At 48.0% G+C, this 24,779-nt stretch overlaps 1 protein-coding gene across 1 annotated transcript; it reads right to left on the reverse strand.

Moving 5' to 3' along the window:
- Window positions 1-2,312: 2,312 nt before the first annotated feature.
- On the reverse strand, window positions 2,313-24,759 carry LOC130474300 (transmembrane protein 87A-like). Its single transcript, XM_056845853.1, has 19 exons — window positions 24,729-24,759; window positions 22,865-22,986; window positions 22,547-22,657; window positions 21,738-21,806; window positions 20,480-20,671; window positions 19,204-19,291; window positions 17,870-17,934; window positions 16,353-16,536; window positions 15,022-15,121; window positions 14,139-14,232; window positions 13,477-13,545; window positions 12,600-12,708; window positions 11,421-11,479; window positions 10,741-10,844; window positions 7,334-7,413; window positions 5,940-5,998; window positions 4,540-4,592; window positions 3,475-3,505; window positions 2,313-2,454 (listed from the first exon to the last, which is right to left on the reverse strand). The coding sequence occupies exons 1-19, from the start codon at window positions 24,757-24,759 to the stop codon at window positions 2,413-2,415; spliced, it is 1,662 nt and encodes a 553-aa protein (XP_056701831.1). The 3' UTR covers window positions 2,313-2,412.
- Window positions 24,760-24,779: the final 20 nt, after the last annotated feature.

Consider the following 24,779-nt stretch of genomic DNA (forward strand, 5'->3'; position numbering starts at 1 on the left):
CCCATGATCAGGCATCGAGTGTCTCCGCTGGCAGAACCGGCACAGCCAAAAGCCTCTTTCCACCTGCCCTCCTAGAAAATGGCACAAGCGGTGTAGTAACAGCACCCCCTGCTGGCACCTCCACCCTAGAAGTGGGAGCCCCCGACCCTGCTTTCTCGTGGGAGTCAAGTCTGCCAGAGCCCTCGTTGCCATCCAGGGAGCTAGAGAGAGGGGCCGAAGGCGGTCTGACACCCATGCCCATTCAGATGGCTGCTCTGGACCTGCTGGGGGAAAATGGCCCATCTCCGGGAAGTCCTGCAGGGCAGCGGCTACTGCCCACCACACAGCCTCAGGGAGCCACAGGGTGGCTGGCCTCCGCAGGGCCAGAAGAGACGCAGAAGCGCCTGATCTATGTGGCTGCCGTAGAAATCGTGGAAGCCGCTATTGACGCAGCGGCGGAGCAGTTGGCTAAGAAGAAAGAGCAGGAGGAAGCCGGGCACTGGGCTCAAGCGGAGGATTCCTCGGCCAGGGCTGCCGTGCGACAGGGTGGGCGGCTGGCTTAAGGAGCAGGCTCTGAGCACATCCCCCAACCCCCCCCCCCCAATCCCTGCAGCTCTCCTTCTCTCACTGCCTAAATTTGATGTCCCCAAAGCATTATGTAAGGAGGAGGAAAAAAACACCCTCCTGCCAGTGCAGCTGTTTGGGGTTAGATGTGGTCATTTAAGTGAAGGAAAGGTATTCTGTGCATGCTCAGAGAGACACTCCCTACAATTTGCATTCCTTCCCAGCTGAATCCTTGTACAGATGAAATAGCCCATGGCTAAAAAAAGGCTGGATAGCCACCAAAAAAGAACCCAGGCGTACACTTGAATAGAGGGTGTGACTTTTCCTTTTTTTTAATATTACTGTATAACACACACACACACAGGTTTTCCTCCCCAAGTGAAGACAACATTATGTACAATTGCAAATAAATAAAGGTTATTGGAGAAGAAGGTCTGATTTTCTCTTTTCCTCCCCCCCACCACCAATTATCTAGGTCATCTTAACGCATCACACCAGGGCAGAGGAAACATGTGAAAGTGTGAAGATGTGGAGAGGCTGCCGGCTGTTGCCAAAGCAACTCCCATCCCCAGGGAGTATTCAGGCCACAAATATACTTTTTAAAGAAAATTTAAAGAAAAGTGTGAATGAACGCAGAGTTGGGCATTGAGTGTGTCAAGTGTTCGGGGCTAAGTGGGGTCTCCTGCTGAAGCAGCAGAGGAGGTTCAGTGAGAGCACAGGATTAGGACAAAGAGGTGGGAAAGATGATAGCATGGAAGGAAAGGATTTATTTTTTTCTACCTGATTTTTACCCCCCACCAGAAAAAAAGGGAGGGAAGAGGAACGTTCTGCTGCGACACAGGAAAGAACGCTCCAGGGTGCCGTGCTGCGGCGTTTGCATGCCAGAACCGACGTCTCACCTCAGCTGTCCCAACAGCGGCCGGCCGAACACCAAACGCAAGCAGTGGTGTGTTCGCAGCTGGCCTTTCCACAAAGGTCTCCCCTCCCCCAGAATAGTTTGAGAAATAGTTTTTTGAGGGGTTCGGCAGGGATCGCCATTGTGGGGAGTCAGGCCAGAACCCTCTTTTTCGAAGTCTGCACCAGAACCTGTTAGCATTCACAAGAAATCTGTTCTCATTTGCAGCAAGGAACCAGCCTTTGTCACCCGAAGAAGTTCACTGGCTGCCCAACACGGCCTTTGCCACATGACGGGGCACTTAGTCCTCTCCTAAGGGCGTCACCAGAAGGCACTGAAACCCTTCGGCCCGAACAGCCCTTCTACAATCCCAGAGCCCTACTTGAAAATGTCAGTAATGATCATACACATCAATATTCTCACCACCCCCAGCCCCTTTGGTCAACCCCCCAAACCACTTTGTATCATCAGGAGGAGAGAGAGAGAGAGAGAGAGAGAGAGAGAGAAATGCCTTCCTCTTTGCAACCCCGCTGGACACAATTCCCCCTTTTGACTTGGGAGTTGCATGTAAACTCAGTACTTTCACATCACCTAATGCCGTTAAAGGCCCCAAAGCAAAGCCAGGCCTGGGAAACAAGGACAGACGTTACAAACTGTTGCCGTTTTACCAGCTGAGAAAGTACTAGTTCCGAATACGGCTGGGGAGATGGCAGGTGGACCAGGGTCGGTCGGATCGGGCCATCCTTCTCTCCACCGGGAGACCTGACCATTTTGGAATTCCTTCAGAGTCAGAAATGCGAACGGTAATAAAATAATCTTTTAAACATATACAAATATATATATGTGTGTGTGTGTATATATATATATCTATATATATATACGCATGTGTAAAAAGGAACAAAATGACCATCTGCAACTCTTTATCCGCACAAAATCCAACAGGAAGAGAGCACTGTCGGTTAGCAGTCTTGACTTCACTCCATCTTGGACATTTCAAACTTTGTGGTTACTATTTCCTAAAAAAAGGGGGCGGGAGAAAGAGGAGAGAAACAGTGAGGGTTTATACAGCGTGTTTCATGCGTTCAAGACCCTCCGCCTGTAATCTGAACCAACCCAGCAGCGTAGGGTCTGTACTACCCTTAGATTTCAGATGCTCCTCAAACCCGAGTGGGTTCCGTTGTGGGACTTCTCTGATCACGCTCTCAGTGCCCCACACTCCCAACGCTCTCAAATGAATGACCTGCACTCCTTTGCCGTCTCTTTCCAGCGACTACTGCCCATGCATGCTCTAGGTCCTGTGACCTCACAGCAAGGCAACCAATGGTAAAAGGAGCCTTGTCGGAAGGCGCCTTTGGCAAGTGAATACTTGTGCAGGATTTGGAAGAATTTGGGTTTAGATCAAACTGGCTGTGGACATGGCACCCATCAGAGAAGAACCCCGAAAATCAGAGGAGCCTTCTGGGAGACAGAGAGACGCTTGATGCCATCAGAGGCAGCATAATAAGAGGAATTCAATTGTCACAATTGAATTTCTCTTGTTTTGTGTTGCAACAACACAGCCAGCTCTGGGGGTAGACTGGAGCATTAATGACCCAGTTAGGAAGTCTGTGCAATGGTCAATCTGGTAGGGCAACATGTCAACCACAGGCCTCTTCCCTCATTGGCTGAGCTGCTGTGAGGTCACAGCAGAGCACAAGGAAGGGTCCCACAGCCTGTTTTGTAGAGTTACTGGGGGGAGACGGGAAAAGGCTTCAGCGGGGAATTAGGGGAAGTAATTCAATGGAAAGGTGGCAGGAACATGACGGTCGGCCTCCCTTAATTGACAGCTATGGGCCTAAGGCCGAAGCGTGACCCGGGACCCACTTGGAAGACAAGGCTGGATTCCCACCCCCACCAGCAGCCCCCTTCCAACTCTGCTTAATTTGGAGAATTCAGTCACATCACAGCTCTTGGCGATGCAGTTGTCTACCCCATCTGGAATTATTAGGGCAAAAGAAACAACCCAGAAAAATTAAATACAGTTAAAGCTGGCTTACCTCATCAGAGTCTAGCAAAGGGGGCAGTACACTGGAAAAAGAAATTAGTAAAGCCAATTATTAATATTTTGTTTATTAGAACATTGCATTTTCTCACCGCTCCAAGAGAGCTTACCATACATAATTAAAAATAAAATAAAACCCCAATCCCCCCGCCACATCTAATAAAATGCCTGCAATTACTCTATTAAAAGCTCTGGTAAAAACAATATCTTCCAAGGACCTCCTAAAAGTTTCTAAGGACCCTCTTGCCCATATATTAGCCCAGAATGCCAAGCTTTAACCAGTTAATTGGTGCAATTAAGTCAAGGAGGCCTTTAACAGCATATTCAGAATTTCAGATTACTCAACAGGGCTGAAATTGAGCTGACACCTCTGGATGCGTGGAAGATGGCTACGGAGCACGGTGTTAATGGACTGGCTCCCCCTCCTCCCAGTGTTGGCAGAAAAGAATCTGGAAAGGTAGTTTGGCTTTCTAGCTTACATCCGCAACAAAAAAGTATCAGGGTCTTTGCTTTTAACTGGTAGAAGGACAGACAACATAAGCAGACCGGAGGCATTTCTATCAATTTTTACGATAGGGGAATTCGACTGGGGGTGGGGAGAGGAATTATCAAGAATTAAAAATATATATAAAAGAATGGAGGAGCAAATTAACAGAATATGCTGTGATGAGGAAGCTAACCAATCTAGTAAATAAAAGACCTAGAGAAGAATTTATCTCAAACTGGAGGTCTGTTATGCTTATGTGAGAACAATATAAGTTGTAAGGAGTGATATGGAGGATATAAAAACTATGTTATTAAAATGTACTGTTGTTCTAGTTTAATAGAAATATAGAAACAGACAATAAATATAATATGCTTTAGAATGTATCGGGATATAAGGGATATTCACACCCAGGGTAGACATACATATTTTTGGCAAAATAATTGAACAGTAAATAAGATCTGTGAAGTATCACTGTAACCCCCATCCCTCCCATCCTTTCTTATGTCTATCCTTTTATTTTTTAGGGGGGGAATTATATATATTAAAAAAAGAATTAAAAAAAATAAAACCTACACATCAGCCATGGAAGAGGGAATATTTTCTTCAACCCATTTCAAGTCTTCATCCTATACAAGGAAAGAGCAAAACCCAGAAATATAAGCGCCAACTTGGTAATAAAGTGCTTTAAAAAAAAGTAGCTGTGTGGATTGAGAGAGACTGAGCCTTGGGGCTCTGGCACCAGGCAGGGGCGGCCTGCCCTCTAAGACAGCTCTGGGCCACTGCAGAGGTGCCCTCAGTTCTAATGCCAGTGGCTCGGGAGATGCCCTGGCCAGCCACAGCTCAGGACTCGCTTGCTTGCTGATGTGGCAGAAGAAGGGGTTTGTGGGAAGTTGCATCAGAAGTCACTGCCGACACTCTAGGAACACCAGAATCTCTATGGTCTTTGCCATAGGGGATTCCTAGAGTGTCTCCTGAAAGTGGTGTCACTTCCAGGTTTGGATGCAATGCCACATCAGCGGGCAAGTGAGCCCCAAGCCACCTGGGGGATCAGAGGAGCATGCCTATTATTTTGGGTGCGGTGGAACACAGGCAGGATGGTGCTGCTGCAGTCGTCTTGTTTGTGGCTTCCTGGAGAAACCTGGTTGGCCACTGTGTGAGCAGACTGCTGGACTTGATGGGCCTTGGTCTGATCGAGCAGGGCCTTTCTTATGTTCTTAGGACATCCCTGGGCTGAGCAGATGGAAAGTTCTTCAACAGGCCTTGGCAACAGGGACGGATTTTAACCTTTTCCCCATATCATTTTCTGCCCCTTCCCCCCAATTATTAGGTTCGATGAGAAGAAAACAAGCTGTATTCTACTTGTCTTTTTTGGGTTTTTTGCCGTCAAGTCACAGCTGACTTATGGCAACTCTGTAAGGTTTTCAAGGCATGAGACGTCCGGAGGTGGTTTGCCATTCCTGGCCTCCGTGTCACAACCCTGGTCTTCCTTGGAGGTTGCCCATCCAAATACTTTAGATGGTCCAAGCAGTGACTGGCCCAGTGTCACCCATCAAGCCTCCATGGCAGAGGGGGGATTCGAACCTGGGTCTCCCAGCTCCTAGTCCAACACCTTAACCACTACACCACACTGGCTCTCATCTACTTGTCTTGGGGGAGGGGGATTTCAAAACCAGCAAGAGAAGCAAGTTAGCACCCCCCCTTCCTTGTCCTACAACCCGGATCCAAATTGCCTTCCCACTCCATGACTTTTTGAGGTTAAATTATATAGCAGAAAGTCCGGTTACAAATCCCTGATTTGCAGGATGTCCCCTTTAAATCTGTGAAATGTATAAAATTACGAGGGGTGTTTCGCAATGCACTTAACACCACCACCGCTACAAAGATGAATCCCGGTCATCAAGTTTACAATCTGAGCTCAGGTAAGGGCCCGTGTTCTGGGGCCGAAAGGCAAGCGGGGAGGGGGGGTGTCTCACCACTCGGCTCCCCTTGAGGATCCCGTTGGCTTCCGGCTTTGAGCCTCTCATCTTCATTCCTGCCGGAGAAGAGGAAAAACAAAGGCGCTACCGATCAGCCACCTCTGAGACTGAAAGGGGACGCGCAGGGCTTGCGCTTTGGGGGCAGAGCGGGCGGTTTAGACTCTTGCAACCCAGAAACGACTCCAAGAGGCTGAGCTTCGCCAAGGGAGGGGGGAATTGCCACTCCCCTCCCACTCCTGGGCAGGAAAAGATGCTCAGACTCAAGACAGCCTGGGAGCAGGCGGAAATCGTGTGGAAGCGCAGAACGTGGCACCAGGCACAGAACTGAGTGTTTCAAAAGCCCACGCCTGAACAACATCTCAGCCACCAGGTGGAAAAAAAATTTCAGGCTCTCAAACGTTTCGGGGATTTCTGACGTACACGACCGAGGGTCAAACAGTGAGTAGGCCTCCTCACAGCCCCTTCCCGCTTCTCTCCACAACCAGCAGAAGCAGATTTTTTAATTTGATTTGATTTATACCCCATTTCCCAGCAAGCCTGGGCACAGGGCAGCTTACAACATAATAAGACAATCAATAAATAAATAGCAGTAGAAAAGAGCAAGAGTCCAGTAGCACCTTAAAGACTAACAAAATTTCTGGCAGGGTAGGAGCTTTCGTGAGCTGTGGCTCACGAAAGCTCCTACCCTGCCAGAAATTTTGTTAGTCTTTAAGGTGCTACTGGACTCTTGCTCTTTTCTACTGCTATTGACAGACTAACACAGCTACCCATCGTGATCAATCAATAAATATATAAGTTTAAAACATACAGTCAAAACAATATCCTACTTTAATACAGTACAGTACAGGTTGTCACCCTAAGCTACAACTATTCTTTAGAGAGAAATATCACCAATATGGTGACGGTAGACGGGGGAGACCACCAGACAAGCGCAAGATTTAACCAGACCAGGGGATGAAGACAGAGAGCGGGGGGAAGGGGAAAAGGGGAGGAAGGGAGAGAGGAAAAGGAAGGGAAAGGGGAAGAGAAAAGGAAGGGAGGGGAGGGGAAGGAAAGGAGGGAGGCCAGTTACTACACAACACCATCACTGTCCTCAACTAGGCCTGGAGGAAGATCTCCAACTTACAAACCCAGTGGAACTGAGCCAATCCTGCGGGGCCCAGGTTTCATTAGACAGAGAGTTCCACCAGGCCGGGGCCAGAGCTGAGAAGGCTCTGGCCCTGGTCAAGCACAGCGGGCCGGGAATTACCAAAGCTAACCCTCTGCCCCAAGAAGGCAGACATGCTAACACCGTCTTGACCTGTCCCTCACCCCACAGGTTAGCCCCCCAGGTCCTAACAGGTGGCACGCTGTGCCCCCCGGCCCCACCTGGCAGGTTCGGCCCGACTTACCAAAGGCCTTGTTGACCATCTGCTCATCCTCCTCGTCTTCCGGCTCGCTGCCTTCATCCACCAAGGGCATGAAGGCATATCTGGGGAGAGAGGCCAGCAGCCAAACGTTATGAGATGTGGGGAAGGAGCTGTCGGTGTTTTGGTGCCCCCACCTCACCCAAGATCGCACTTGCCTTTTTAGCTACCGCATTGCACTGCTGACTCATGTTCAGTGTTTGGTCCCCAAGATCCTTTTTGCATACACTACTGCTAAGACAAGTCTCCCCCATCCTATAATTATGCATTTGATTTTTCCTACCTAAATGCAAAAGTTTGCATTTATCTCTGTTGAAATTCATTTTGTTTTAGCCCAGTTTTCCAGCCTGTCAAGATCATCCTGTATCCTGGCTCAGTCTTCTACTGTATTTGCTACCCCTCCCAATTTAGTATCATCTGCAAATTTATTAAGCATCCCCTCTATTCCTTCATCCAAATTATTTATAAAGATGTTGAACAACACAGGGCCCACGTCAGATTCCTGAGGCACTCCACTAGTCACTTCTCTCCAAGTCCTAGTCACTTCTCTCAGGACCTTCTGCATTAAAAGGACAGTTAATGCCCCCCTTCCAATATAATTGTGTGTTCCTTGGTCCATTGAGTCCATTGGTCCATTGAGGCCAGGATTGTACAGCTGAGGCATGGCTTTCTCGGTGGTGGCTCCCCCTCTCTGGAATACCATCCTCCTTGAGACTCAACTGGCACCTACCTTGCCATCTTTTACACCAAAATAAAACATCAAGTACTCAGGCATTTACTTAACAGCAGTATCCAATTTGTTTTAATGTTTTATGGGCTACGTCTCAACGGCTGACAGATGTTTTTATGATCTGCTGTTAAGGTGGTTTATGATCTGCTGTTAAGGTGGTTTTTATTCTGCTGTGGCAGTTAGGGTGGTCTAAGTCTGGGATAGTTTTACTCCCGGGGATGTTTGGTATTTTTGTTTTGGCACTCCAGGAACAGCAGGACAAAGATTCGAGTCCAGGAGCACCTTAGAGACCAACGAGAGCCTTCGAGAGTCAAAGCTCCCTTCATCAGACACAAACTGGAATGGAGATCTGAGTCCTTATATCTCAGGACAGAGACAGGCCGTTCCCAGCTTTGCCACCTGAGATCCTTTCATTAGCCAGAGATGCTGGCGACTGAACCTGGGACCTTCTGCAGGCCCTCTATTGCTCAGCTCTCTGCCCTCTCTGGTTAAAAATAGATTGTTGCTGATTTCCACTGACTCAGGTCATTGGATCTTTTTTAAAAAAATAATTTTTAAATTATTTTTCCAAAATTATTAATCACATAGTTTAACAATGACATAAACAATAAAAATAAAAACAAATAGGTAACATTGTTAAAAAAATTACCGTATATATAATAAAGAATTGTTGACTTCCCCTACACCTCCCTTCATCTTGTGATGAATTAGTAATCTCCTTTGCACAAAATTCTAATCCTAATATTATTGTTAATATTTATTGATCTCTTAGATATTTATATTTTTCAAGGGAAAAAAATAATAGTTAATAAAGGAAAGGAAAAAGAAAAAAGAAATAATAAAAGAAAAAAGAAAAGAAATAGTAAATCTCACTAGTAATAAATGGATTCGTATAATAAAAAGCATTTGATTATTTCCATTAAAAATTAATTATTTTGTAAGTCCTCCATTTCTCCCTAACACTTATTTAGTACATATTATTTTTCTAGTAAATTGATATGTATAGTTCTATTTCCATTATAACCAATCCTTTTAATCAGTTCCTTTTCAATCTTAGCCAGAAAAGACACTAGACTCTTTTAAATTAGTCCCTTTATCCGGAATTTCCAGCAATTCTTTCTTTCTTTCCCACAGTAGCAGTAATCGTCAAAGAGCATCCTTGGAAATTGGTGGTAAGTCCCTTCTGCAGATAGATGATTTCCATAGTAAATCCATGTTGCAATATCTTCCATCCCAAATTCAAAGAAAAAGACCATGACAGCCCCAGTTTTTCTACTCATTAAATCCTCCAAGCAGGTGTTGAAAAGTTCAAGCAGATTAAGGGGACAAAAGCCAAAATCACTCACGTTCAAATCCATTGTTGTCAAATGAGCTATTGCAGAATGTTTATTGTAATCCTTCGTTTCCTTTGCAGGGTTCTTCTGTTCTTCATCTCTCTTGTCAGCTAGAGGGCCCTCTAGTATCTCCTCTGTTCTCATTGTGATCATTTGGGTTTTTATGTCTTTAAGTTCATCTGAGATAATGTCCAGTTTTTGACTAATAGATTGAAATGAAGTGCTCATCAAAGCATAGAGTTGTTCCATCTTTGTAATCAGATGTTCCATGATTACTACTTCTGAAAATTGCTATTGAAACTCAGTTAATAAGATCCAGGCAAATTCCAGTGTAAGGAGGTGCTGCAGGAATCAGAGTCATAGACCTTCCGTCTTCTTTGTAGTCAGGAGCTTGGGAAATATTTGCCAGTTACACACTGATACCACACTTCCGATTCCAAGTTCTCTGACTCTCTCGCGATGATAGATTGTTTCCGGGAAGGACGTGGCAGGAAGGCTTGTTTAGTTAGAAAGACTACTCTTCGGGGGGGGGGGTTCCACTCCTCCCTCCCCTTTATACGTAGTAGTTCCTGATTGGCAACTGAAGTGTCTTTCAAAAATCTTAGTTGTTATGTCTTCCCACTGATCAAATTGATAAGATCCCTGCCGGGTTATCAGATCTTTTCTTGTTTTTAAAAAGTCATTTAAACATTGAGTGGGGAGATACGATTCAACTGATGTATTTAGCAGTCTCCTGGGACTTCCAAATCCAGGTAAAACAAAGGAGTTCTTTTAAACTTACTCAGATTTTAGGAGAGTAGGTATTCTTGCTTCTGTATAGTTGCTAGATGGTAATAGATAGGGGAGAGCGAAGCTTAAATTCCAAAGAGACGTCTGCGGCAATTTATTGCTCCTCTAGCAGGCGGGACTGTTACTGAGTCTCCGAGGTCGTAAATCTCAGAGAGTTCAGGAGTCAAACCGCTCTTCAGCGGCTGCAGGAGATTTCCTGATATCCGTTCCACTATTTAGGAATCGGGAGGGGCGCGTTGACACCCCTATTTAAGACGTTTCTTAGTTCCCCCTCCGGGAGCCCCCGGGGAGACGAGTGCTTCGCTCAGCTGCCCTAGCGGAAGTCCTGACTCAGGTCATTGGATCAACTTACTCTGTACCTGCCGATCCAACTTGCTTCCAAGGCCTTGAACTGGGCATTCCCAGCCCAACTACACCCAAGAACTTTCTGCGTGCAGAACTGCTGCTCTGCGACTGAACGATGGGGGGGGGGTCACCTTAGCCTGGGGACCTGTGCTTTGGAAAACCAGCTGCCAAGAGCTGCCTGGGGGCTGCCGTACCTTTGGTTATTGGCCGAGGGTCTCCAGAGGAACATGATGACTAAGAGGATGATGGAGAAGAGGAAACGCCAGAAAGCATCGTCGATCCAGAGCTCCCGCCAGTCCTAATGAGCAGGAAAAGATAAAGGAGATAGCTGGTAGTCACCCCCCAACAGTCATTAACACATCCCCCATCATTTAAGCTCTGAAAACGCCTTGTGGGTCCCTCACCACCACCATTTAAAGAATTTAGGAATGAAAGGTATTTTTACTGGACAGAATAATCTCTATGTTGAGGCAATGGAAAACACAAGTCTACTTACTGAGTTGCCGGCATTGCAGGGTTTTTTAAAGCAAAGTTTTGACCTCTTTGAGCCTGCCGGGCCCCTTTGGAATTCTGACACAGGGTTGTGGGCACAATCACAAAATGGCTTCTGCAGGAGGCAAAGCCAACTACAACATGTCAGGGAGCAAGGTTGTATACAACTCTAATAGTAACTCTTCCAACATTTCAGGCTCTGTTTAACAGGACGCCTTCTTATTTGCAGGGCCAATCAGAAGCCCTGCTGGGCAAAAGGCTTACATAGCTCCACCCACTTTCTGAAAGCTTCTTGCAGGTACCAGGAAATGGCAGGCGCCACATTGGAGACCCCAGCCCCACACTGGAGACCCCACCCCCCATCCCTGAAGCTGCTACTCACCGACTGGCAAGTGGCGAGCCGGAAAGTCTTGGTGGTCCAGATAATGAAGATAATGGAGGCTGGGGGAAAAAGCACAAAGCTGTTCTGCCACCAGAGAGATGCCGATCGAAGGTACCTACCCCTATTGGACAAGACATGTTTGGGAGGGGCCACCTTACTGGGAATCTCTGGCAGCTAGATCCAATCTGTTCATGTATTTTTTTTAATGTGAGAGCCAGTATGGTATAGAGGTTAAGAGCATCAGGCTACGATCTTGGAGACCCAGGATCAGACCCCAGCTCTGCCATGGAAACTCACTGGGTGACCTTGGGCCAGTCTCACTCTCTCAGCCTAACCTACCTCACAGGGCTGTCGTGAGGATAAAATAGAGGAGAGGGGAAGGACATAAGGTGCTTTGGGTCCCTGCTGGGGAGAAAGGCCAGGTAGAAATGATGTCAACAAAATAAATATTTATCAGATTGTCATCCACCCACCACCCACTCTTTTCACCCAAAAAGCTAACTACAGTTTATATCGTTCTTTAGCAAGTCCTCTAATGTGGAATTTTTTGGCTAGGGATTTTTTTTAGTGGCAAGTTAGTTTTAGATATTCTTGAAACAGCATTAACCCCACCCTCCAAAGCCTTCCTGTTGAACTATCTTCCCGAAATTCCGAGAGACCAACGGATAGTAGTGTTACATATGTTAACTGCAGTTAGAATGTTCTTTGCTAGGCAGTGGAACCAGAAAACCGCCCCTAAGATGTCAAAAATAAGAGGTGTATATTTTAGTGAAGCTAACTGCTTACCAAAAAGTAATGATATTAATAGTGTAGACCTATTATGGACAAGAACCATTCGAAGAATGGAAATGTCCATTTTATGATAAGATATAGTTTTGGTTAAGCGAGATGGGGCTATGGATGCAGGGTTGTAAAGTATTTTATGTGACTTTACGTGACTATTTGTTTTTAGTTTATGTATATATTTACTGTTGACTGTCCATTTTTATTGATAAAACTTTAAATATTTTTTTAAAAAACCACCCCCACGCCCTCCAGACAGGGATATTAAACAGCTTTATCACTTTTGAGGATAGGGGAGGCTTTTTAAAAAATCTCTCTCTCTCTCTCTCCCCCCACATATATAAAGTTACTGGTTCTAAAAAAAGGTTGGGCTGCCTCCTCCCAGACCGGCCTCACCGATGACAGCGAAGATGAGCGTGTTGGTAAAGTGGCGGTACAAGGAGAGTTTCACCAGGTTTCGACGGAGTTTCAGCAGCTTCATAGTCTGCACCAGGCTGATCAGGATGTGACGCTCGTTAAGGAAGATGGCAAAACGTCCAAAGAAGGGGGGGTTTTACACCTCAAACTCCTGACACCACCCCACCAAAAAATACCCCCAAGCCTAAAGCCTCCCTCCCAAGGCAAGATTTTTTTAGACAAAGCAACTGCAGAATGAGGGCCAGTTTTGAGTCAATTTTACTCCAGTGCTGTTGTAAGGTTAAAAACGCACTTGGGAGCAGAAACCCAGGGGTCCTGGCATCCAATGCTACCCTACCCCTTCAATCACAGATGCACCGTGGCCCGTTACACCGTCCGCGTGACCTCGTGCGAACCAGGCTCGGCTTCCGGGGAACTGACAGCCTCCCCTGAGATCATAACCACGCCTTCGGCCAGAAGCGATGGTCAAAGGGATGGAGGCTTATTTATTTAAAACATCTGATCGCTGCCTTTCCACTTTGCAGAGCTCAAGGAGGCTTACAATGTAAGTAAAACAACAGTGATTAAAAACCCATAAAATACTTCAATTTAAAATCTCCAATTGGGACTGTCCATAAATAAAAACTGAATTGGCCAAATGCCGTCCTGAACACAATGGTCTCCAACTGCCTGCTGAAGACTGAAAGTGAGGGGGCCAGAGAAGGCAAATCAGTGTCTCTGTGGCCAGAAAGGCCTCTAAACCCACAGAGAAGTGGATCAAAAGAACAAATTTGGGGAGGGAGGAGGGGGATGGGGGGAGGCATGCAGGCAAACACGAGAGACAAGCCTGCCGCGGCCGGCCAGGTGCGGAGGATATCCACCAGCAGAGGGCAGAGTCAAGCATAGCCAGGGGGATGGCAGCCAGCAATACCAAGTCATCTTGTGCCTGGGAGAAAAACGAGAGAGAAAGAGAGAAAGGAGAAAAAAAAGGTGATAAGGGGGACAGAAAGGGGGTGGAGGGGAAGGCACAAACACTGCAGGCATCAAGCGGGATTCCCGGCGAGGTGAAAACACAGGCTTGCAAATAGCTACTTGCCAGTGGTGAGCGGAAAATCATGGCCATGAACGGGGTCTTCTATAAACTGGGGTTTGGGTTGTTTTTTAATAGCCTTCAAGGCCACCCATGCAACACAGACCCACGTCTGCGTGGGCAGACGAGTTAGGGGAGATTCCTGTGGGTTAACGGCCTGTGGGCTTGTTTGCAAGGCCGGGCCCCTCCCTCACCCCCCCTCTATTAAAAAACATGGGCGAAAGAGGATTTAGAACTGGGAGGAAAGCAGACCCCCCCCCCTTTCAGTCCCTCGTAAAGGATATCCACCAGACGATACAGGAATCCACAAAGGCCAGGAAAATTTCGCAGATTAGTGCGGTTGAGTTAGTTTGCGCCTGGGATGGGGACAATCAGAGACTGAGATAGCTGAACCCCAGCCCAACTGCCCGAAGAACCCTCCCCTTCCACCCTAGAGCCTTCCATCTTACCGATTTCACCCGTAGGACACCCTCGATGATGGAGAAGAGCAGGTACATCAGGCCGACGCCCACCACGCGGTTCAGGAGAGCACCCAGTCGGGGCCTGGGTGTGGAGGGAGACATAATACACTTATATCTCGCTTTTCTCCCCAGTTGGGGTTCACAGCCGCTTAGAACATTATTCTCCCCTCTTCCACGGTCTCACAACAACAACCTTGTGAGGTAGGCCAGGCTGGTAGGAGTGGAGATTCGAACATTGGGTCGCCAAGGGTCCCAGTCTGCCACTCTATCCGCTAAACCACACTGGCTCTGAATATGGTCAAGACCAGCGAGGCACTGGCCAGAGGCTGAATCTCAGGGGACCTCGGTAGGTACAGCAGGGTGCCCTCCCAGATTTAAGAACCTGGGAAGAAGCATGTGGGCGGAGGTCCTCCCTTGGGTCAGCTGGCTCCTTGGGTCAGCTGGCCCATGAAAGGATGGACAAGAATTTGTTTTGCTCCAGCAGGGAAAAAGCTCAGCAAGGAAACGCAGCAATGATCTTATTGGCATATATTGTCGAAGGCTTTCACGGTCAGAGTTCGTTGGTTCTTGTAGGTTATCCGGGCTGTGTGACCGTGGTCTTGGTATTTTCTTTCCTGATGTTTCGCCAGCAGCTGTGGCAGGTATCTTCAGAGGCGTAACACTGAGCAGTGTTACTCCTCTGAAGATGCCTGCCACAGCTGCTGGTGAAACGTCAGGAAAGAAAATACCAAGACCACGGTCACACAGCCCGGACAGCCTACAAGAACCAATGATCTTATTGGCCTCCCTCCTCTTCTACATCACCCCGACACCCACTCCCCCGTGCCTGAACCACCCACCCCCCGGTCCCAACCCTTTGGCAGGCGCTCACTTGACAATGCCGTATCCCAAGCTGGCAATGATGACGAGGACTCGGGCCAACATCCGTTTCACAGCACAGAGGATCTCTGCAAATATCACTGCCCCTTGGACTGGGAAATTAAACGAAAAATGGGAAGAGAAGGTATTGTGCTTTGAGCAAAATCAGAGGTGAGATGGCAGCTGCCTAGGAACTTTGGCAGAATGCTGCTGGTCGTCACTGAACGGAGGGAGGCAGGAACACACCATCAGCCGCAATGAGTTCTAGTTAGCTGCCTGGCCCTTCGCCTTTTCAAGCCCTACACGGATTAAGGTTGGTCTCCGCAGGATATTGTTTTAGCACCTCCCTGATATTTTCTAGGTCATGAGATTTGACGATCAGCCACTAGCTTAGAGGGTTTTAAAGAGTGGAATCAGCACATTTACGAAGGTAAGTCCCTCAATGGCTGTTAGTCATGACCGCTAAATGGAGCCTCCAGCTTCTGAAGCAGTATACCCCTGAATATCAGACACTCGGGAAGGAGAGATGGGTCCCCAACGTTTTTGAGCCTGCAGGCACTTTGGGAATTCTAGCGCAGCATGGTGGGCGCAACCCAAAAATGGCTGCCCCGGTAGGCGGGGCCAGAAATAAAACGCTGCCGCAGTTTAGCCTCAGTCACACAGTGAAGATCTTTGTGCTGCGGTGGTTGCCAAAGCAATGTTTTTAAAAATCTGCACAGTCCATCAAATCTCCAATGGCCAATAAGAAGCCTTGCTGGGCAAAAGCCCTTCCTGGCTCTGCCCACTTTCTATAAACACTTGCTGGGTGCCAGGAAAGGTGGGTAGCATGGTGCCCACAGGTACCACGTTGGTGACGCCTGGGTTAATCTGTCGTGTGTTGTTTCTAACGGACACGCCGACTTTTTGTAGTATTTTTCAGCTGTGAACTTAGGCAGACCATGAGAGGGAGGGCAGGAGGGGTTGTGTCAGTGCTTGGCTCTCGTGGCCCTTTCTTACATGCCCAGGGTAATACCGATTGCCACTTTGGGGTCAGGAAAGAATTTTCCTGCAGGCCAGATTGGCCAGGGATCCTGGAGGGTTTTTGTTGCCATCTTCTGGGCATGGAGCAGGGGTCGCTGGGGGTGAGTGTGTGTGGGGGAGGTAGTTATGAATTCCCTGCATTATGCAGGGGGTTGGACTAGATGACCCTGGTGGTCCCTTCCAACTCTATGATTCTATAAGCCTCCTTGATCTTGCGGGAAGTAGGAGTATACACTGAGCAGCCCAGGACTGATTTTGCAAAGCAAGTCACCTTAACGGCGAGTTACCAGTACCGGTACAGCAGGCTCGTGGATCACGACTCACCCGACACTCCGTGGCTCTGGATGCTCTGGAACTCGGCATAGAAGACGGCCTTCTCCAGCATGCCCAAGAAAATGACGCCGCCGATCCAGAACTGGATGCGCAAGATGTCCCGCCAGTAGCAGGCCAGGAGGACCAGCCAAAGGACCCCGTAAAGGACGTAGACGATACACATCACCATGTAGAACTGCATGGAGGGGGGTTAGGAGGAAAGGAAGGAGACGGCTGAGGCCGGGAGGTCATGCAATTCCAGAGGCAGGCAGCACTTAGCTGGACAGCCACGAACGTGGCCAACGAATTTTAACATCAGAAAGAGAAGAAGCACTGAAATATATTTCAGTCACTCCCCCAATTTTATTTATCCGTTTACGTTACTCACAGTCCACAATTCTCACTGAGACTCAAGGCGGATTACACAGAATAAATCTGCACAATCAACAGAGTGGGAAACCAAAAGAGTTTTTGGCTAAAAATGTTAGTAAGAACTCCCTGACAGCTAGAGCAGTTCCTCAGTGGAACAGGCTTCCTTGGGAGGTGGTGGTGGGCTCTCCTTCCCTGGAGGTTTTTAAGCAGAGGCTAAATGGCCATCTGTCAGCAATGCAGATTCTATGACCTTCGGCGGATCCTGAGAGGGAGGGCAGGAAAGGATGTACCAGAACTCTCGTGGCCCTTTCTTACATGCCCAGGGAAATGACAACTGCCACTTTGGGGTCAGGAAGGAGTTTTCCTCCAGGCCACATTGGCCCAGGGATCCTGGAGGTTTTTTCCTTTCCTCTGAGCATAGAGCAGGGGGTCACTGAGGGAGTGTGGGGGTAGGTAGTTGTGAATTTCCTCTGTTGTGCCGGGGGTTGGACTAGAAGACCCTTGAGATACCTTCCAGCTCTATGTTTCTATCTAAAAGACAATGCAATAGGATTTGACTTGTAGAGCTCCGGAAACCAACCAGAGGTGAAGCGCAGCATAAGTATTAACAGGACACGTTAAGACAAAGCAAAAATTATATAAAAGGAGCCCCCCTACCGCAGCTAATTGTATGAACTAAACACAGTAATATAGTCTACAGTCCCTAAGCCTTTACTCCAAGCCTCTTTATGAACCATATTGTTACAGTGCAGCCCTGGTTCCTGTGCAGAAAACCCTCTCGAATAATTCAGCTTTGCACAAATTGTGGAAAGCCAGGACAACAGGGGCCTTCCTGACTTCATCTGGCAGACATTTCTATCATCTCCATTAAAAAACAAATAAAAAAATCCACAGATTTCCACATGCATCAGCAGGACCTGTGCCACAATGCTGAAGAATCTTTGCATGCTCGCCCTCCAAAAAGATGGAGGATGCAGAATTGGGGCAGAGAAAAGAGAGGAGCTCACAGGTCCCAGGTAGGATGTGGGATTGGAGTCAAGTCTGCATAACAAAGGTCAAGAGAAATGAACGATCGTGCCTTTCCCCTCATCTTCCAGGGGCCACACACACACACACACACACACACACACGCTGCAAGGAAGACCCCAGCCACTCACCACCATAAGGGGCCACTCCGAGGCTGAGATGTAGAGGTGTTCTGGGTGCTTCATCTCCACGTCAACTGTGGGTCACAACGGGAAGGAGACATGTGGGTCAACGGCTGCCAAGGGAAAGCCCTTCAGTGGCCCAACCCTCTGGGAGAAAACCCACGGCCAAATGGGCAACTCGCAGCGGCTTCCCATCCTCTCCGCAAAAGCCACAGCCCATCCTTTTGACTGATTACTCGCAAGCAAGCCCTGCTGAGTTCAAAAGGGATGTGTTTCCAAGTCAGCATGCACAGACCCCCAGGTAGGTTGGGACCAGCGCTCTGTGCTACAGAATTCACCTGAGCTCCCTTGAAAAGGAGAACCCTACATTTCTTTGGGTTCCACCTAAAGAAAACAAACCAGCCCGAACCACCAAGGTTCCTAAAACACTGAGAAAAGGGCAGCGGAATTGAGCTCTGCCCTCCTGTTCTTTGTTGTTAGATAGATAGTTTATTTATGGCCCTTGGTCAGATAAAACAAAATTGTTCTTTGTTGTTGTTGTTTTTCCAACTGAAATATTCTGCAAAGAAGGGAAACAAAGTTCTCCAACTGTTGTGACGTGGCAGCGGCGGGGGGAGTCGGAGTTGCTGGCATCAGGAATTTCCCGCACCTACCTCCGTCTTTCTTCAGGGCGCCACTAGGAAGAAAATACTTGCTCCGGCGGCAGTTCAAGCACCCACGTTTTATGGAGTGCTCAGCCTTCCTTCCTCTACAATGCATTTTTTCTCTGCGACACAGAAAAGCGACGCAGACCAGGGACTGTGCCACTGGCCGTCCGGCAGGACTTGAATCCCACCGCCATCCATCAACAGCCTAGAGCCCCCTGGTTGGCCACTGTGTGAACAGACTGCTGGACTTGATGGGCCTGGGACTGATCCAGCAGGGCTTTTCTGATGTTCTTATGACTGGCATTCCCACAGGGAGGGGCAGCATGCCTTCCACTCAGGGGCATTTGGCAGACATTCTTGGCACAGGGGTGATGGATGTCGGCTAAGAGCCTGAGCTATGGCTTGGAAGGTCTGCTGTTTGATTCCCGCCTCTGCCACTGACTCATCCGGTGGGCCTTAGGAAAGCACCATCTTCGCCCGCAACATAGCCGAGGATAAGAAAACTGGACGACTTCACAGGGCTGTTGGAGGGATAATAACCACGCTGCGTGTGTGAATGCCTAAATTCTACCATGCACACAGTAGTAGTGGGTAGTCTGGGAAAAGAAATACTTCTAATGCGCATGCTGCTCGGAAACAAATGCCTGGATATTCAACACCAAGCATGGTTTGGAGGCTCCTGGGGGCACAACTTACACTTCAGCTTCCAAGTCGAGGGGTTCCCTTCGATCTTGAGAATGAGGACGTACGGACCGTCATCCCACGTCGTCATCATCGCCGACAGCTGGGTGCAAAAATTGACACGTTCTACCTGAGCCTGGGATCCTTGCCTCAGACAACTGCCAGTGGCTTCCCAGCTCACTGTCAACCACCCCACTTTCTCCACCCTGTGCCCCCCAATTCCACTTGTGGCTTCTGGGACAGCAACCTCACCCCCATAGATCGTTCCCACTGGATTCCAGGCAAGGACTGTGTCTTTTGCTGCTGAAAAATTCCACCCAGGAAGAAAACCTTGCAGGGCATGAGGATGTAGTGGTATCTATAACGTCACTAATCTTTTCTTGCTGAGTTTGCAAGCTAACAAAGAGTTCAAGCGCTTTTCGACTGACAATGGACGTTGTTTGCTTCAAGTTGCTTTCACCTTGGACAGTTAGTTATAGAAAAGTTAGATGAATTGCTTTTTAATAGAGGTTTTAAAGTTGAGAATGGCCTTCTTATCTCACTATATCAGATGTAACGCATATGCACATGCAGATTGGCTTATTTACACTTATGTTGATTAGCTCATATTTAGTTATGAACCAATCAGTTATCTAGATAATAACCACATGATTATGACAGAACAGATTTAGAGAAAGATAAGGTTGATGTTTTTCTACTAATAAGCACTCCTATGACAAGCAAATCAGATTTCTCTGGATGGAAATCTCAGAAAGAAGACCAGGTGAGATTTCTTGGTGGGTCACTTGGGCTTTGGATAATCCCTAAAAGCAGTGAGAACAAGGTGAAACCTGATTTGCTTGTAAAACTATTTCTTGCAATAATATGACTAAGCAATGCCAGGAACTTTGGTAATTTTAGCATTTATCTTCACAGTAATTGTAGAGTTAACTTTTTCATGCCTGTATTTTTTTTTTCCTGTGTCGCTCGATAACAGATAAAAGTTTCTACAGGTGATCTGTCTGGTTTACTGGTTGATGGTTCAGAGAACCAAACGAAACCCCCTTACTCTTTGGTATTATCAGAATTAAAGGTTGTTAATCCCTCTTTAATAGAGAAATCCTGGAGAACTCTGCTGCCACACAGTTTTGCACAGGCAAAGCCTTTAAAAGTGTTTAGTGCGGGTCCTCTCGTCGGATGCGGGAGGGAATCTCTCACTGCAAGGGGGTTCTCCCTGCAGCCCCTGGGAAACATCCCCCCGCCTCTGTCTCTGCTGGTCGGCTACCAAGAGTCCCCTTGGGCATCCACCAACCTCTTTCTTCCCCTTCCTCGGAGAGTCTTGCTTCTTCCCTTCAGCTTTCACCTCCTCCACAGAGGAAGGGACCTTTGCCTGGGCCGCGCTCCCCTTCTGCTTCGCGCCAGCCTCTGGCACGGGTTCTGGCTTCTCATTGGTCTTCTGGTCTTTTGGCAATTCGACTTCCCTCTTCGCCCTGCCAGATGGGTCCTGTGAGTGAAACACAGACACTGGCAAAGGGTGGAAGAGGAAAAGCACAGGGTTCGAGGACCACGCTCTCTCGGTGTCCTGGGAGACGGAACTCTTCCCTCCCTCCCAAAGATGGTGACGAAGTAACATCTTCAGTCAGTGTCTTTTGCAATTACAGTTTTTTCTCCTCTTTTCCTCCTTTCTATCTAAGTTGGACACTCTGAAGCTGGTCAGAAGAAAACTGATACCCAAGGGAGTACTTCTGCTTTGAGATAAGCCACACAAGTTAAATTTTATGACTTGACAACTGTGTGGGATTTCAGTCTTGAGGGGCAGCAGCTGGAAGATTTCTGCCTGAAGACACTGACGAAACATATCATTTTGGAAGTGCAAAACAGTGTTTAAAATTGGTTACTTGAACACACTATTGTTGACTACAGAGGGAGTCTTGAATAGCTGGGATATAGCTCTAACACTCATAAATATCTAACTGAGGACATTAAATGTGGAGATTAAACTTTCGTATTAAGAGCTGAAGGTTGTGACAGGAAAGTTTGAGTTCCCTCCCTCACCCAGGAAGCCGCAGCTGGTGGCCCCCACAGGCTGAGGATGCCGTCAATTTTTTAATTGAAAGAAAAGAGCAACAGACAGTCTCTGGGGACAGATGAGTCACGATTGTCACCATGAGGGAAACAAATGTGCGTTAAATGGGACTGAGAAACCACTAGGCTGGTTGGGAAATCACGGCCACAAAGGAACCAACACGGGGGTGGGCTGGGGAATTAAAAAGGCCCACGGGCATGCTTAGCCTGGAGTTGCTGGAGCTCAGCAGCGCTCCTGGGCACCGATGCCCCTCTTCAGGGCAGGGGCCCCGCTAGGAGTTCTCCCCGTAACTGGGTGGCTGCTCTGTTCCAAATAAAAGTTTGCGAAGTGGACATAAAGCCACCTAAGAGTTGACATCAGGAAAGGGGGGAGAAGAAGAATCCCAACGGCATCAAGAGACTTTCCCGCTGGTCGCCCAGCGTGAGATCAGACTAACCCAAACCAGAACACCCCACCCCCCCGTTTCCAGAGCATGGCAACTGACCGAACTGGGAATCTGCGGCTCTTCCGGAGGCACCAGCTTCTCGGGCAGAGGGAATTCCCAATTACGCAGCTAAAGGGAGGCAGAAGAGGTCAGTGACAGGTACTCTTTACCTCTCTCACACCAACCCGATCCCCCTGCCCCCCTTTCCACCCCCACTCAAAGACTTGATCCCCACTGGAATCATGCGCACCCACACCTTTCTTCCTTTGGGTCTGAAGTAAACCCCTTTCCTTTCGTCTAGCTTATGTTCTCTCCTGCCCTTCTGCCAAGGAGTTGAGACCAACCCAGGCGATTGTCCCATCCCTACGTTTATCCTCACAACAACCAGGCAAGGTAGGTTATGGCTGAGAGAAGAGGTCCCCCTCATGAGCTTCTGGACTGAGCAGGGATTTGAACCTGGTACTAGTCTGACGCACCCTGACAGTTAACCAGCACACTGGCTTGTACACTTCAGAATGTCTCTATAGTTTCCACTTGGATGAAATTTTGTCCTCACATTGGTCCCGCCACAACTCACCCCTCCCCCAAATTGGGCAGGCACATATAGCGGAATCCAGAACCTCTTTGTTGGCCCCTCTTCAAGACCCTTCCCCTACCTGGCCAAACATTCCCCCACCAGATACTGCCTTTTGCCCCCAAACATTCCGCACCAGAACCCGCCTGCTTCATCACCACCCTCATCCACCCATCCGACTCGGTTCCTCTTCTCTCCCACCCTCCCCCTTCCATACCCAGGCTCCCGAATACAGCACCACCACCCCACAAACTGAGCACCCCACCCTTACTATCTGCTATTTTGGATTTCCCACCTCATTGAGATGCTGGCATTCAATCTTTTTGGCTAGGTAGATGTACTGTCCGCCTCCCACAACACTGTCTGTGTGGGTATATCTGCTCAGGTAGCTGACGGCTTTCTTTTCCTGAAAAAAATAAAGGGTGTGTGTGATATAGTTTCCCAATAAGACTCTCGCCTGAGTTGATTGGTTCTAATCCCAAAACTAGATTCGAGTCCGGCAGCACCTTAAGAGACGAACAAGATTATTGGGGTATGAGCTTCTGAGACTCAAAGCTCCCTTTCCCAGATATGGTAAACTGTGAGGGGAGCTTTGACTCTCACAAGCTCATACCTCAAAAATCCCGTTGGTCTCAAAGGTCCTTCCTAACTCGAATCCCACTGTTCCTCTGCAGACCAACGCGGCTACCCTCCAAAACAGTCCCAAAGCTGTGGCCCTTGAAACTAAAGCCTGCCCTGAAACACAGATACAAAAGACATAGAAAACTGCCTTGCGCAGAGTCACACCCTCGACGCCCCACGCTCAATATTTTCTCCAGGCAGAGAGTATGGCCTCTGCCATCTGAAGACACTGAAAGTGAACCGGGGACCATCTGCACAAAAAGCTGGCGTGACCACTCCTGACACCCATTTTTATTTGTTTACTTACGGAAGGGACAGCCTGCCTCCCCAGAGATCAGATGGAGGTGGCGCACAAATGAAAATACCATCTTTATTTATGCTCAAAAGCACTTCCTGGTTCCCGGCGTTTGTACGGTAAAAGCAAATGTGTAAACTTGTCCTAGAACAGGAAGTGAGGCTACCAGATCTTGAAGCCAGTAAGGAGAGACCCACAACTCTCCTGTTTGGAGCTGGAAAGGAATGGTTTGGGGGCAATTCCAATCACTATCACTGCTTATTAGGACAACAGCTATAACCGGCTAAAATCAGCAGTCAAACTTGTGTCCATTCAATCAGTAGGGCTGAAAATTAAGGAGACACTCTCTTGTTTATAATCAGGCTGCTTTGGTTCAGGTGAAATAATGTAGCGGAGTATAAAACAGAGAACACTGAAGATAGCGAAACAATGAGAACTAGCTGCTTGCTAATCTCCAGAAATTTCCTAACCTGGAGCTGGCAACCCGATCTCCTTCCCGCCCTATCTTTATCTGCCCCTCTGTCTTAAGCTTTCCCTCTCACCACCACCCCCAGCTGTCTCTACCTAGGAAGATTTGCCAGCCGGTGGGCCAGGCCCATTGGACTGGCAGGGAACCCATAAGGACTTGTGGGGTGGCCCCTCACTTTGCTGTGTATCCTCCTTCCCACGCTATTTTCTCTTTCCCTCCTGCTGGCAACCCCCATATCCTCTCCTTTCCTTGCCTCCTTCCCAGCCATTCACCAACCTACCTTCTATCTGCCTTTCATCTTCAGCTGTATTTATTTATTTACTTCATTTATACCCAGCCTTTCTCCACAGTGGGGACCAAGGCAGCTTACATTAGTCTCCTCTCCTTTTTTATCTGCACAACAACCCTGTGAAGGAGGTTAGGCTGAAAGCGTGTGACTGGCCCAAGGTCACCCAGAGAGCTTCAATGGCAGAATGGGGATTCGAATCTGGGTCTCCCAGACCCTGCTCTGAAGCTTTAACAGCTTCACCACATGAGCTTTCATAGGGTGGCTGCTGTAGAACAGTAGCTATCAGAAAGGCCTAGTTGAGTCATGCAACTCAAGTAGTATCAAGTCACCCAGTGGTTGCTACCAGGCCCAGGGCTGGCCTAAATGAGCCCTCCCTCAACAGCCCTGCTCCCTCTTCCTGCCTTTTACTCACAAAAACTGAAGCTTGGAATGCTGTGGCTGCCTAGCAACAGCCACTGAGCAAATATGTGTTTAAAACTACAGACACTCCTCTTTTCATTTGGGTTTTTTTTAAAACCTCCCAAAGTTTTTGTTGTTGTTTGTTTGTTTTAGATTTCACATTCTTCTGCAAATCTGGTGCATTTTCCAGGTTTGTAAAAAGATGTCTTGCCTGTTCACTGCTCCAGTTTTTGGATTTAAGTATCCTCAGATTTGGCCGACTTCGCTATTACTATTATAGATACTTAAAAACATGATCAAATTATCTGGTTCAAAGGTAGAGAACTTCAGCCGAGAACTCTGTTAATCATCTGACGACTCTGGTTTTTAATACATTTTCCCGCAGGGGAGTTGCGTGCACGCACGGCAAGCCCTTTCACGATTCCTCCCATCCATCTTCACCCGCTAAGCCAAAA

Source organism: Euleptes europaea, chromosome 3 (genome assembly GCF_029931775.1).
Source record: "Euleptes europaea isolate rEulEur1 chromosome 3, rEulEur1.hap1, whole genome shotgun sequence".
NCBI classification, from domain to species: Eukaryota; Metazoa; Chordata; class Lepidosauria; order Squamata; family Sphaerodactylidae; genus Euleptes; species Euleptes europaea.